General features: G+C 41.1%; 2 protein-coding genes across 2 annotated transcripts in view; both read right to left on the reverse strand.

Moving 5' to 3' along the window:
- Positions 1 to 1492: 1492 nt before the first annotated feature.
- LOC138006620 (alpha-1A adrenergic receptor-like) lies at positions 1493 to 2804 on the reverse strand. The gene has a single exon (XM_068853059.1). The coding sequence runs from the start codon at positions 2705 to 2707 to the stop codon at positions 1625 to 1627; it is 1083 nt and encodes a 360-aa protein (XP_068709160.1). The 5' UTR covers positions 2708 to 2804; the 3' UTR covers positions 1493 to 1624.
- A 2581-nt stretch (positions 2805 to 5385) lies between these two features.
- The window catches only part of LOC138006619 (phosphatidylinositide phosphatase SAC2-like), a 41818-nt gene continuing 32525 nt past the window's right edge, over positions 5386 to 14678 (reverse strand). Inside the window, exons 20-24 of the mRNA XM_068853058.1 lie at positions 13763 to 13837; positions 12181 to 12254; positions 11549 to 11671; positions 9123 to 9210; positions 5386 to 7920 (exon numbers count right to left, since the gene is read on the reverse strand). Of these exons, the coding sequence (XP_068709159.1) occupies positions 6681 to 7920; positions 9123 to 9210; positions 11549 to 11671; positions 12181 to 12254; positions 13763 to 13837 (1600 nt within the window). The 3' untranslated portion in view covers positions 5386 to 6680. The remainder of the gene's footprint in view (positions 7921 to 9122; positions 9211 to 11548; positions 11672 to 12180; positions 12255 to 13762; positions 13838 to 14678) is intronic.

The raw sequence follows: 14678 nt of genomic DNA on the forward strand, positions 1-14678 counted from the left end.
GAACCAATTCACCGTTGCTGTTGAGAAAAGTGTATGCCAGGCAAAACAAGTTATATCTCGGCAGCCTGAAATTTAAGAAATAATTTGTCTGTGTTTAAATTAACAAATACACCAATACATCACTAACGTTTCATGTTTAACCGGAGAATTAGGGAAGCAGATGTTCGAAGGTGTAATAGCCGTTGAGTTTTATTCCTCAGTTATCGAGTTCCATAAGTGTAAAACTTAAAAATGGATTGCTTTAAAATCAGAAAAAAAAACAATTCACCGTTGCTGTTGAGAAAAGTGTATGCCAGGCAAAACAAGTTGCATCTCGGTAGCCTGACAGTTAAGAAATAATTTGCCTGTGTTTAAATTAACAAATACACCAATACATCACTAACGTTTCATGTTCGAAGGTGTAATATATAGCCGTTGAGTTTTATCCCTCAGTTATCGAGTTCCATAAGTGTAAAACTTCAAAATGGATAGCTTTAAAATCAGAAAAGAACCTATTCACCGTTGCTGTTGAGAAAAGTGTATGCCAGGCAAAACAAGTTGCCGATCTCGGTAGCCTGAAAGTTAAGATATAATTTGCCTGTGTTTAAATTAATTTGAAATAAAGGGAATAAAGAAATAATTTTCCATTTTTTAATTGCATGATGCTGGCCGTTGTAAACCGTGTTTTAGAAAATATTTCAGATTGATTTATTGTGCCTCTGGACTATTTTGACACGTCACTCAAAATTAATTTAAAGTAATTTGAGATATTTGTCGTCATTAAAACTTTATGACGAAGTCGGCCCAACAAATGCGTCGAGATTAACACCTCTCTGTCGCTTTGTCTCTCGCTCTGCCTTTTTAGTGTGAGTCTTGTTACAACTCCCACTGAGATTTTGGTAATTTCTTTTTACCTAAACAGCGGGGACCCACATTCCTGACCCGTTTATATGGTCCCGGTTACCCGAGACAACTCTCCCCCCGAGTTACCCTTGGCGAGATATTTTAGCACTCATTTGTTTAAAACATTCTATCAACCGTTTACATGAGGTGGGCGAGACAACTCGAGTGGGAGGGTGGGGAAGGCGAGTTGTCTCGCCTCGGCAGGTAGAGTAACCCTGGCAGGTGAGACAACTTTTTCGCATGTAAACAGTTTGCCTCGACCACCCGAGATGAGAAAGCAAAATTTTAAATGCGCACGCATAAAATAAAAATCAAAGAAGCAACAAATTTTGGGAGCTTATACATGTTTTTAGCGTTTACTTTCGAAAGAAAAGTTTTTTTCCCGCCAAAATTCTCACAGCTGTCAACGGAAACTCTCGATTCATAAACAGCCATTTATTTAACTACATATTACTGCTGCGTTAAGATTGTCAGTCCATTTGCTGAATTTGAAAACGCAACTATACTTAATAAAAACGAACTAGAAAGAAAGAAAGGCAAATGATGATACGCATTTTTTGAAGATGCGTCTTAAAATATATGCATAAAATTAAGTAGGGTCAACTTTATCTCGGTCACGCAATCCTCAAATAGAATTCTCAAATAGGAGGGCTGTCTCGGGTAACCGAGACCATATAAACATGCTGTTTTGTGGCGTTGTTGTCTCCGCGATTTATACAGTAAAAAACATCGTCACGGATTTTTATGTCAGTCTCGAACCAGCTGTAATTTGCATTTCCCCGATACTGTCTTCTCGTCGAAATAGGAAACGCTTGATGCCGGCGCGAAACTGTTTGTTTACACCACTGTAGATCAAAGGATTTGCAAACGAATTGCAGTGACGAAGGAGAAGTATGATATAGTTTACAACATTCATGGTGTGGCCTCGACAAGATGGACAGTAAGTGTAAACCAGAAAGAAAACAAAAAGAGGACACCAGCAAACGAAATGAGTTCCCATGATTATGGTTAAGGTCTTCACTCCCTTAAGTTCCCGCGTGATCCCGCGTTTCGAGTGCGTGGATCCCGAGGGATCACTCGACGTTGATTGCAGCGAGTTTATTCTTCGCGCATGGATGCGCGCCACTTGGAAAATATTCCAGTAGGCAAAGACCATGACTCCAAGGGGCAAAACAAAACTAGCCAAGGTGACAAAAGTCAAGTACTCCGAGCCAGCAAACAAGCAGAGTTTGTCCTCACCTTCCTTGGCTTTGTTGACCAGAGACAGCAGGGAGGCGCAAGACACCACGAACGAATACGCCCATATAAACACCATGCAAAAGACAGCCTTCCGTTGGGTGACTATTGAATGGTAACGCAGCGAGTACTTGACCGCAACATAGCGCTCCAAACTGATTGCAGCCAGACAAAGAATCGATGCTGTACCGCAGGCGATATCCAAAACCAACTGGCAGTGGGACAGAAGGATGTTGTCATCTGTCAACTGAGCGGCGACAAAAAGCGGTATCAATATGGCTGCTATTAGAATATCCGCGACCGCGAGGTTAATAACAAAATAGTGTCTTATTAACCGGAGCTGTCTATACATCGCAAAAACGATGCAAACCAGTGAGTTTGTGGCAACCGACAACACGGCGACGATCATGAGCGGAATTACCAGTGCTAAAGAAGATCTTGGACAAGACATCGCAGCGGCAGGCAGGCAAAGATCGAGAAAATCTTTCCAGCAACCTCGATCAAAATCGGGTTCAGTAATATTGTTTGCGAGATCGTACGTCTCACACTTGTTGTAGAAAGCTCTACACTCGTTGGAATTCTCTCGCATGATAACGAAACACTACACGGGAAAGAACTGAGCTCTTACAGGACAATTTTTCGTGCTCTCCGGTCGCCGTCGTTTATGTAAACCTTAAAGCTTTCAATTAAGCAGGCCTTTAAAACCAGCTATCGCTCGCGGGGATCGATGATAATTGATGAAAGTCAAAGTTTGTTTGTTCAGCTGAAAATTTGCAAAAAGAAAAAAACTCTATAGTACGACGGTTTCTTTAAAGAATATGTCAATTTTAAGAACAACTTTTAGTTATGAGAGTTTTTCATCAAGAGGGCAAGTTAAATAGTAAAGTTTCAAGTGTGGAGCTTAACTTGAAAATGCATATCATCAAAATCCTATTTTTTGGCATCAATTCTTGTAGAAAGCTTTTTTCAGCTGATATATTAGCAAATTCTCGAAACTTTTATTGAGTGAAATTTTTCAAAAAGGCGACAGATTCGATATGTATCAACCAATTTCAAAAAATATTTATCGGTTAATAGATTTAAAACAGCAGTTTCCTTTGCTGCAATCAAACTTGGCTGTTAGTATACAGTAACCACCGGAACTGATTGAAGTAACCTTCAATATTGCCAGCGCCAGCACGAAAGTCACTGACAACATCTGTTTTTTTTTAACTTCTTCAGTTCAACCTATATAAATGTTCTTTTCAATCCTAAGCAAATATTTCGCAAAATTCAAATGGAAATTAATGAAAACCTGCATTTGACAAACCCTTCTGAGAACTCAAGGAAAAAACTAAAAACAAGACAAACTTTGCTACTTTCAAGAAGTTAAGTATTTCAAACTACACATTTTGTTTGTTTGGGGAAAACGTTTAAGTGAAAATGCTTTTTTTTTTTTATGTTTTTATACTTTTCTCGGCATATTAGCATGTATTGCTAGGGGACTAATCAGCCTCATCAACCCGAGTTGAAATAAAGTTACCTACCTACCATGCGAGCATTGCTTTCTAGAGGATTTGGCGCGTTCGATTGACCCTATACCGGAATAAGAATACGTAGAGTGATGATTAAAACTGTATGTTTGGCGCGTTTCGAATCAGCAAGGATAACAAAAATATGTTTAAACTAGCATTTTAGCAGCTATCTGACAATTGTAATGTGAATCTCCGTAAAAACGAAGGATTTCTAACTTATATTCGATGTATTCGTATTCCGGAATACGGTCAATCGAACGCACCCTAATCTATAGTATTACAACGCAGGAAGTCGACAAGTCAAAACTGTTATATTTTGGTTTATTAAAAAAGCTAGAAGAAATTCAGAATAAAGAACTTTCCCTTTTCATTCAAACAAGTGAAGTGAAGTACTGGCCGATAAATCAGGTTAAAATTTCGAGTATAGAGGGTATTCTTCCGATGTGCCACTGGCGAAAATAGGGGCGACGAATGGTAAAATCCGAGACTCGCCGAGATGCCAAGACCCTTGTTTGCGAATCCGACACCGAGACAAAAACATGCAAGACTTCACACTGAAATAAATGCAGTATAAACGAGACTTCGAGACTCTTCGCAAAGGCTGTCGAGATTTCGAGATCGGATGAAAAGTTTGCGTGTGCCAAGATTTTGAAGGCACCATTCGCCACCACTGAAAATTCATTGCCCCAAAGCCGTTCACCAGTGAAAATCAAAATTCGCTATTCAGTTCTTTAAGGAACTCCTGCACAGACAAGCGGGTTTTTCACAAATTTATCGCCAAATGATAGATATGTCCGAGTCCATTATCAACATTTACAAGTCTAGTTTCAATAATCTGGTAAATGGCTACACAAATTGGATACTACTATCTGTGTAAAAAGGATGAGACGTGATGTAACAAAAGTGCGAGGCGTCCTCGCAAGAGTCAAAGTCACGTATTGGTTCACCTTGTAAGTAAGACACTTCTGGTGACTCCTTTGTTAGTGGGTTTACACAGCATAGCGACTCTGTACCTCTGTGAACAATCTCTTGCATTTTGCCACATTTCAACATCTAGTGCTGGTACTTTGAACTTGAGTAAGTGCCGCTTTCATGATATCAATTAAAGAAATCTCCCCACGCAAGTAAATGAACGACAATTTTCAGGCTGTCATTTTGATTGGGAAGGGTACCATCCTGTTTGTTTGAGTGAATGTTAGTTTAAATCCTGACTGGATACTGTTTCTGCTGATAAGGATAAAAGCAAAAATAAGAGGCAATTTACCGAGCTATCAGGGAGGGGCTGTCCCATACCCCATTTTACTCGAGCCGCAGCCTTGACATTGGATGTCAAACCGAACCGAAAATTAAATATTTGAAAACAGAAACGAAGACTGACTAGCAAAATACCAAATGATGGCAAGTTACGACTGCGAGTTACAACATACTAATTTTTTACACGTGTCAAGTGACACTATCCTGTAAATAGAAGGAAATGGGAGAAAATGAACTTTAGTCCTTGCTTGCATCAAGGCGCTAGTAGTTTGCTAGAAAGAAATTCTCAGCGACAGAGGAGAGCGCTTTCGAGAAGTCACTATACTTTGAGACAAGCTCGGTAATCCTGGTAAGACTTCTTACTGACAAAAGTGACCTTGTAATCCGCAAAGGAATACGACCACAAGCAGGAGTTCACGCGCACTGCGTTAGGAGCTCGAGTCTTCTTCGTGCGTCCGCTAAGCGTGAACTATGATTTTTGTGACAACAGCAGACTACATTTACACTCTAGTAGGTACGTTTCACGTTTTATTTCGACAGATGTACATTTGCAATTTAAGAATTGATCCGAGGGATTAAAACGCGCAGCCTCTTTCGCCTCCCAAACACATAACATTTTACGGAAAACGAATTCAAATCGACCCAGTATTTCCCAGTTGACCATGCCTTTAAAAATACGTTTCATTATCTCCCTTTTACAATCGAGCTTAAGAATTCAATGCCATCAAAAAGTCGTCAGAGGACGCGTCACCGTGGAACATTCTCTGTTTAAAACAAGCCTTGCACATTTATAACTTTTAAATTCTGAAAATTACCTAAAATAGCATACAAAACTAAAATTTCAAATAACAAAATTACAACAACGCGAAGAGGAAAAATCTTGCACGATTTGCGGAGAGTTACTCTAAAATAAATAGTTTAAACGGCTGTATTTTACCAAAAGTAACAACAAAAAAACACTTGTGAGCATGTTGCTGAGATATGACACGTACAATAATTACCTTATCCTATCGCGCGATGATATCGTTTACTATGAAGGAAGTAGCAAGCAGCTGAAAAGACACTGATTTCTTTGGTGACCTAACTAGTTTAAAATAACGAGCAAGTCTTCTATTTAATTTTCTACAACAGTTTGTTTGATCGTTTGCTTGCTTTTTTTGTTTTCGCTTTCACCCGCAGCTAGGCTAGATGGTGGTGTAATTAAACAATTTAGCGCTTGGCTACCAAATATGTCTGTTCTTAAGGCTGGAAGGTTTGCCAAGTGAAATAAAAAAAAATAACGGCCATGAAACGAACCCTGGATGAAACGAACTGAGTCGAGCATAATTTGTTTAGCTGATTTTCAATTAGTTTTGAAATACTGAAAAAACAAATATTAAAATGGACAGGAAAACAATAAAAAATATCGATGATTAATTCATGCGGACTCGACCGCCAAAGGGTAATGCTTAAATGTATCACAAAGACCCAGATCACGTGATCGAAACCTAGTCGCAGAAGAGGCACGTTTACTTCTAATCAGGATGTATACCACAATAGGCCACTCGAAATATTTAAGCTTTATAGCGCGGTAGAGAGGACAAAAACAATAGAAACACGTTGGAATGAATGTGAAAAAAATCGACATATCCACTTCCCTTTGTCTTTGTCCTCTAAACCTCTCTTTCAAGCTGAATTTTAATATATCGAAGGTGGCCTATTGTCCAAGAGAACTCTTCTTTTGAAATTCGCAAAGATCGAAATGAATGGCCAGATTTAAGAATTAATAACAATTAGGCTCATCGTTAACCTTTATCACAATTCAATAATTTTAGTGCGACAGCTCCTTCTGAGACTTTTCTGTTCACTGTTCGAGGAATTTTGCAATCTCGGGCCCATTCGTGGTGAACGCGAACGAACTTGTTGCGAAAACGAAGTCAGCTTGTTGCGCAGTTCAGGAATAAGCGTGCGCCCGCGCGCTTGCGCAGTGGCAAATATTTTCAACCCTCGGTTACCGGAAAACCGAGATGTAAATCGTCTCCTTTCCGGGCTTTTGTCACGGTTTTTAGCACCTAAAGAAGACGCCGCCAAAGATCCAAGCTCCACACTCGAGTGACTGACCCTCATTGACGCGGAAGTGCCATGGAAGCTAATCTGAGGGCCTACGTATCGGCCTTCCAAGCTTCCGCTACGTTCTCCAGATTTCACCTCCCCGTTTTGTAGAAGGCAGTGCGATTTGATTGCCTGGTCTGTAGCGTTGCGATTTAACCTTTCAACGCCTTCTCCAAAACTTTTCATTTGCCCATTTTCAGGCGAGCTGTCTCTTCCAATCTCACCTACATGAACCCCGTGGGCATTCCTCTGATCTTTGTCTGCATTTAATTCCTCACTTTCCTTAATGTCAAAAGTATTTTCGCCATTTGATTCCAGTTGATTATAGCCAGTAATTTCTAGGGACGTTTCCACTGAGATATCTCCTTTTTCAATAACTTTCTGTTGTTGATCATCACCCCCTTCATCTAGTTCATTTGGCTGCTCATCTCCTACGACAAATCCTCCATCTGCCGATCTTTCATCGTCTGAAAGCAGTCTCCCGTCCAACAACCCTAAATCAAATTCCTTATTCCCCGAGAGATCAATCAAGTTTTTGCCTTCAAACTGAGCTCCCTCTTCAGTTTCAAACACTTCACCTGTCGTTTGTCCGTTCTCTGAGTTACGCTGAGAGTCATTAACGTCAGAGAAATCAATTAATTTGATATCCTCAGTGTCACCTTCCTCGTCATCCGTGCAGGAGCTGCCAGAACTCGGCGGGGCACTGGAAAGAGTGACATTCAGCTCTTCTGAATCCTCCAGGCGTCTTTTAGCCAGGCACGAGTCCGAGAGAGACGTTGGGAGAGAGAGGAGCCTGGAGCGCTGCAGGGAGACCAAGGACGAGTCATCCGCGGAACCCTCTGTTGTGGAGTTGCTCTTTGGCCGATTGGCGGGTTTAGACCAACTGCTGAGACGAGACTTGGACGAGATTTGAATCAAACTGGGAGGGACTTTGCTTTTCTTTCTATATCAAAGTAAAAAGTGTTAAAGGGACGCAGGAGCCCGTGACTAGGAGCGAGCAACTCCCACATCGTACTGTCACGGCATTTTCACAGACCGATTTGTTTTTCGATTGAATTTCCCGCGAATTAGGCTCCCGCAGGAGCCCGATGACCAATCACAGGGAACTAACTTGACGTCATAGCGTCACCGAACCGGAACTGCCTTTGTTGTTTTGCGGCAAAGGTAGTCCAAAAATAGACCGGTCTGTAAAAATGCCGTGACATAGGCTTAGTATGGGAGTTGTTCGCTCCTACTAATGGGCTCCTGAGGAACGAGAACGAGAAAAAAGGATGCGTAAATACCTAGGCTAAACAGAGGTAAGAATTTCTTTTGGCTAATGCTCTGATCGTCGAACAAAGTTAACCACAAAATGTAATGCAAACGTAAAGTAACTTCATTTAACGTCGTCGGTAGTTTCCATCAGTTCTGAGACTGGATCAAGGGAAGCCGACGGTGCGCCGTTTACCAGCCCCCTCCTACCCCCAACCCTCTGTCGGTGCTCCGTTTTTCGGGCATTTAAAGTCGAAAACAGACGTTGAAGTCAACGAGGATCGAACTGGGGACCTCTTGCTCCGAAAGCCGCGCACTAACCAACTGGGCCCTCGCCAGGTTTCGCTTAGCACTGAGCTGAAAGTCCCGTCCACACGAGAAATTTTATTTGAGTCAGTTTGGAGTGAGGCTGGCGCAATAGGCATGCCCTATGCTTCAAACCTCTGCGATTGTATGTGGGCTGAGTTACGGTCGATCTCAACCTGGCTCGAGGATTTTCCTCCCTTATCTAAATCGACTCACAGATAATTACATCTGCTTGGCTGGGGTGCTGGGCTCTAACGTCAGTCATGGACCGCTTTCGACCCAGCTGCGCCCTTCGCAAAATTCAGCAACAGAGGGAAGATGAGCATGCACAGCCATCTATTCTATTCTATTCTATTCTATTCTATTCCATTCCATTCCATTCCATTCCATGCTATGCCATGCCATGCCATGCCATGCCATGCCATGCCATGCCATGCTATGCTATCTTACTCTTACTCTTACTCTTACTCTTACTCTTACTCTTACTCTTACTCTTACTCTTACTCTACTCTACTCTATTCTATTCTATTCTATTCTGTATCTACCCGTGGGAATGGACGGCAAATATTTGCAGTTTTCTGTCCATACCTGTCAAGTCGACACTCCACAACTTTCAAACCCAGGTCTAACGATGCTCGCGCTGAAGCAAAAGCGTCAGCAATGCACAGAAGAACACCTGCAAAACAAGAAATGCAAATAAAGCACACTTAATTCTGAGATTGAAAAAGGGATTTTCTCTTTAAAATGCTCGATTCCAAAGTGCGAGTAATGTAGGTTAAAAGGATCACTTTGTAAGCGCCGGAAATTGCGGGATAATAGTGTACAATGGTGCTGTCAAAATTCTCGAAAACTTGTTTGAAAACCACGACCCACTCCTACAATATAGAAAGCAGGCTTTTTTGTTTACAACACAGGGAAAGGGAATGCGCATGCAAGTTGTCAGTTTCAAGATCCATAATGTCCAGATGAATCTATTTTGCAGGAACGAAATGACCCTTTCATTGCTAGACCATATTCGTATTCTCAGTATTGCACTGGAACTAGCTTGCAATGGAGGCTAATGCGAGGGAATATATTAAAAAGTATTTGAATTTGAAAAGATTCCCCCGCATTAACCTCCACTGCAACCTAGTTCCAGTCCAATACTGAGAATACGAATATGGTCTATTGACGTCCCAACAGCCTTGCATGACCGGCGCGGTCATGTGACTTGTAACCATCTTGAAAAAGACAACACGAGGTTTACAAAAAAAAAAAAAACGACTAAAATTCCATTTGGTTTCCGCGGAATAAATTCATCGGAACAAAAGAAAAGCGTATCAATTAAAAGAAACATTGACTCCCACAGTGAGACAATACATTTTACTCTGTCTAACGCCAGACTACTGTATTTTACTCGTTCATAGGGGCCGGTTTAGGAGTTAATGGGTTATTGAAAAATTTCAGGCGGTGTGGCTAAGATGCGATGGACTATGATGAAAAGTTGAGGCCATGGACTTGCATGCAAGTGCTCCGAGTGGGGTTTCTTAATTACAAACACAGGATTTCTTCCGGCCTTTTTTCACTCTAGCTCCCGAAATACACTGAAGTTGACGGGCTTTTCACAATCTCACGCCACGATAGAAAAAATGTTTGCATTGAAGAACTCGTATTACGAGAGCACAACTGAATCATACACAGCTATTCAGGTGGTACGATTTTTGCTTAATACGACCCCCTCGTGCTTACCTACGACCTCACCACAGATCAGACCAGATCTAAGACACCTTTACAACAGACGACGTTCACGAGTAGTGCGCGTGAAATGGTCGAAGTCGAAATTTATACTTAGCCTATGTACAGTGTAGCCGTACCCATCCTCCCCCCTCCCGTTTTTCCTTGGGGGCTGGGTACGCCTACACGTAGCCTAAAGTCATAACGTACTGAGTGGCATACCAAAGTCGCTATCAAAATCGTACCGGCTAAAATTGCAACGTTCTTATTCTTTGCCTTCTTTCGGTATTTAGACAGCTGTGGCCATGAGCGCAATCTCGACCTATCTTCTCCATCCCCCGATGTATTACTGTCCTCCTATTATGGATTGTTGGTATTGTCTGAGAGTGTCAAAGACGAATACATAGTTCGTAGTCTTACTGATAGTCAGATAAGGCGTTTGCAAACATAAACTCTCCGAAACGATGTCATAAGTCTCTGGGCATTGGTGCATTGGGGAAACAGTAATATGGCACAGTTGACACAATTCTTGCACACTAGGAGTTAAACGAGTGATATGTCATAGCAAAGATTAAGGGCGCGTTCGATTGACCGTATTCCGGGAAAAGAAATAGATGGAATAGAAGTTAGAAATCCTTCGTTTGTGCGGAGATTCACATTAATATTGTCAAACATCTGCTAAAATGCTATTTTAAACATAGCTTTATTATCCTTGTTGCTGCAAAACGCCACAGATAGTGTTTTAAATCATCACTCCACGTATTCTTATTCCGGAATAGGGTCAATGGAACGCACCCTAAGAAACGGGGAAGGCTACAGGAAGCTTCGTTAAAATGCAGTGTCCCTCCGCACAAGTGTTAAAAAACTGTCACGTGCGAGAGGCACGGGCGAAATAGGACGTGAGTGCGAGAGACGCTTGATCGCCAATATTTGTTTTCGCTGAAATAAACCTCTTTGCCCACAGTAAACATTTTTTTCCCGTTCAAGATCGTAATTTGACTCTCAATGGGCCGGCAAACTTCACAAAACCAGAAGTCGTTCATCTCACGTGCAAGCGAGAGAAAGGATTGGGACTTTCCCTGAGATGATAACACAAACTACCCGGCAATGCAAAAATTCCTTCAAAGTTTGAGATACACTGATTCCTCACACTAGTTCGTCCGTCAGACAAACAACGACCAAGATTGAAAGATTTACGCAACCTATGCGAACTGTCAGAAGCAAAACCGTCAGGAGGAAACGTAACATAATTATTTGTTTAACGGTGCTAGTATTAAATAGCACTTTGAAGGAGTACTTACTTCTTGCGTCGTCTGCTGTTCGGTGCTGTATCGTCCTTAGCGTGTGGAAATAGCCACCGATTCCTTGATGACGCCTATGTATCCGGATAAACAGGTTCTTGGACTTCAAACTCGTTTCCAAACCTGTGAACAAGTACGACAAAAGAACTTTACAGTTCCAAGCTTAGAGACCGCGCCTGTAAATTGTAACAAGGCTCGAGACGAGCTCCTAATTAAACACACTGTACAGACCTCACTCCTTTGATCACCTAAACCATGCTGTTCTTGTTTGAACCGAGGAATAACTCGAAGTTTGAAAAAAACATGTACGCGTCGAGATGAAAAACACGCATCTGATTTTCTTCTTTTGTTTTGGAAAATGGTTACACGAATTTGAAATGGAGATGTTTTATACTGTTTCATGCCGACGCGCGCACGTGATTTTTCAAACTTCGAAGGCAATCCCACTATGTCAAGAAGATTCTAGATGGCGGCGCTCAGGAAATTAAAAAAGTTCAAAACAAAACGATGTAAAAGTCTTCTTTTCTTCATGATTTAAAAAACTCTCTTAAAACTTCCGAAAAAAATTGATTTTTAACGGCTTCACCTTAACGTTATCTTTTTTGGGGGCAGTGGTTTCGTTTAACACTCACCAATTTCAATCTTTTCGAGGTCTTCCAACGCAATGCGTTCGTACTGGGTTATTCGCTCGGCTTCATCATCATAGCTGAAAAATACAAAATACTTATCACTCAGGCAGGGCTCGAAATTAACGAAAAAACCCAGTCGCAATTTTGCGACAAGATACGAAAATTTGGTCGCAATTTCGCAAATTTTAGTCGCAAAATCGTCGTGCTGCATTGCGCTTTTAGCGGTTTTGCAAAACAAAATATGAACCCGCAATAATTGTGTGTAAAGAAACAGATGAAAATGGCGAATGATCGAAGGAATAAAGTTGTGCACGTAACATCGCAGCTAAATTATGCTACAATTACACTATCTTCAGATTGAAAGAAAATTCACGGCGAGAAACAAATTAATTTTGTCATTTCTTTATTTATTTTATACAAAGTAGTAGCAAAAGTGGCAACTGCTAACCCTTTTGTTTCGAAAGAGCGATGGTCAAAACAAGTCGCAAACTTGCGACTTCTCCAGATATTTTAGTCGCAAAGGCAAAAAAATCAGTCTCAAATGCGATCGTATTGGTCGTAATTATATTTCGAGCCCTGTTATGTGGAATCAACATCGTCTGTACCAGTACGAGACAAAGATCTCTTCCAATTCGATTAAAAAAGCCGTCTCCAAATTTCACTGCAAAATCTTGGAAAATTCATTTCTTGTTCATATAATAATTTTAAACTATTCACCGAAGTGGAGGTGGCTGGTGGTGGATAACACAAAAAAAGATCGAAACTCATTTACCGTATTTACTCGAATAAGCGCCGCGGCGCTTATTTAACTTTTCGCGCCACAAGTGCGGCGCTTATTTAAACATTGTACCAGACAAATTTACTTTTTCTATATTTTTATTCAACGGTATACTTTCTATCTCTTAATTTTCCTATGGACTCAATTACTAGAGAAATTCACGCGGTGAAAAAAACCCGAGAGTTTCATGATAACGAGAGCGAAAATATCAGCTGTGAGAGTGAATTCCTTTGTCGTTGTGGAAAAATTTATAGTTTTTTCCTGGTTATACGAAATTCCTCGCATAAGCGCCACATCGGCGGTGCGGCGCTTATTCGAGGGCAGCGCTTATTAACTTTTTTGTTCCAGATGCGGCGCTTATTCGAGGGCGGCGCTTAATCGAGTAAATACGGTTATTCATGCAACGATTACAATATTCTCGTGCTCAAATCCCGCGCGAGTTGCTCGGAGGTGAATTGATATGGGATATTCGGAGTTTAGAGTGGCCAATCAGAGCGCGCCTTCAAGGCACCACTATTTTAGTTTATACGGTACTAATTACAACTATTCGCAAACCACTCTACATTCACCAAGTCGAAAATGTCCAAATGATACACGTATTAGTGTTTTTTCTGTGGATCTTCATAGCACCAGTTTTTTTTTTATGTGATATCGAACAAGTTGGAAAACAGTGCTCTTCCTGCCGCGCAAAAGCAACTGCCATTTTCATTCACGCGTGTCTCCACGCGCGGGTTCACGACAAGACAACGTGAAGGACCACGCGCGGGTTCACGACAAGACAACGTGAAGGACTGTTCAACAGCTTACCTCGCCACATAATAAGCATGATACGTAAGTAATAGAATTACATCTTGATCTTGAGGCACTTCTCCTCCGTCCGTACTATAGAACAACGACAAGGACAACAATTCATGGACATGAAAAATAAAATTATAGACCTTGAACAATCTGGTTTTTTTTTCTTTCCCAACAGAAACGGATGGCCATCCATAAGTTCGAGATCACTCCAACCCACCCCTTCTTCCTGTGGGTATTTCATATACCATCACATGAAAGGTAACGTTGAGATTAGCCATCGGTCGAAGTTTGATACTTTTAGGTCGAACAGAGACCAAGTTACGGACTTAAAAACATAATCAAAAATCCATACAAACGTCTCTAATTTTGAGGCTTCGTCCCCCAAAACCATATAAACTCTTTAAAATTTTTTATCAGATTTGGGACAACTGGAAAATCCTGTCACGGACCTACTATTTGGAAATAGCTGAGATGAAAATCACCTTTTTGTCTATTTTTGTGGATATTACAGAAATCGTAAAAAAAAAATTAAGAGTCTATATGGTTTTGGGGAACGCACCCCCAAAATTAGAGACGTTTGTATGGATTTTTGACCAAGTCCGTAACTTGGTCTCCGTTCGACCTAAGAGAATTAAACTTGGACAGACGGCTTTAATATTATCTTTCATGTGATGGTGTCAATTTATCGATTGGTGCAAATTTGAAACTCGCCCCAGTTTCCTGCGCAATTCAGGAATGGCCTATACTGAGTTTTCCACTCTTAACGAACATCGTAAGAAAGCAAAAACAGTTAATGAACTGAACAAGACAGATCCATTTGACAATGATCGGAACTCTAAGATAACAGTATAACGAGGGATTTTGGGTCAATGGCAAATAAACTACTTGCTGTCTCTCTCTATGCAATGGGAGGCGAGAGGGAGTC

This window comes from Montipora foliosa, chromosome 6, assembly GCF_036669935.1.
Source record: "Montipora foliosa isolate CH-2021 chromosome 6, ASM3666993v2, whole genome shotgun sequence".
NCBI lineage: Eukaryota > Metazoa > Cnidaria > Anthozoa > Scleractinia > Acroporidae > Montipora > Montipora foliosa.

Coding starts and splice junctions, on each gene's coding strand:
- LOC138006620 (XM_068853059.1), bottom strand. CDS start 2,707: ATGCGAGAGAATTCCAACGAGTGTAGAGCTTTCTACAACAAGTGTGAG.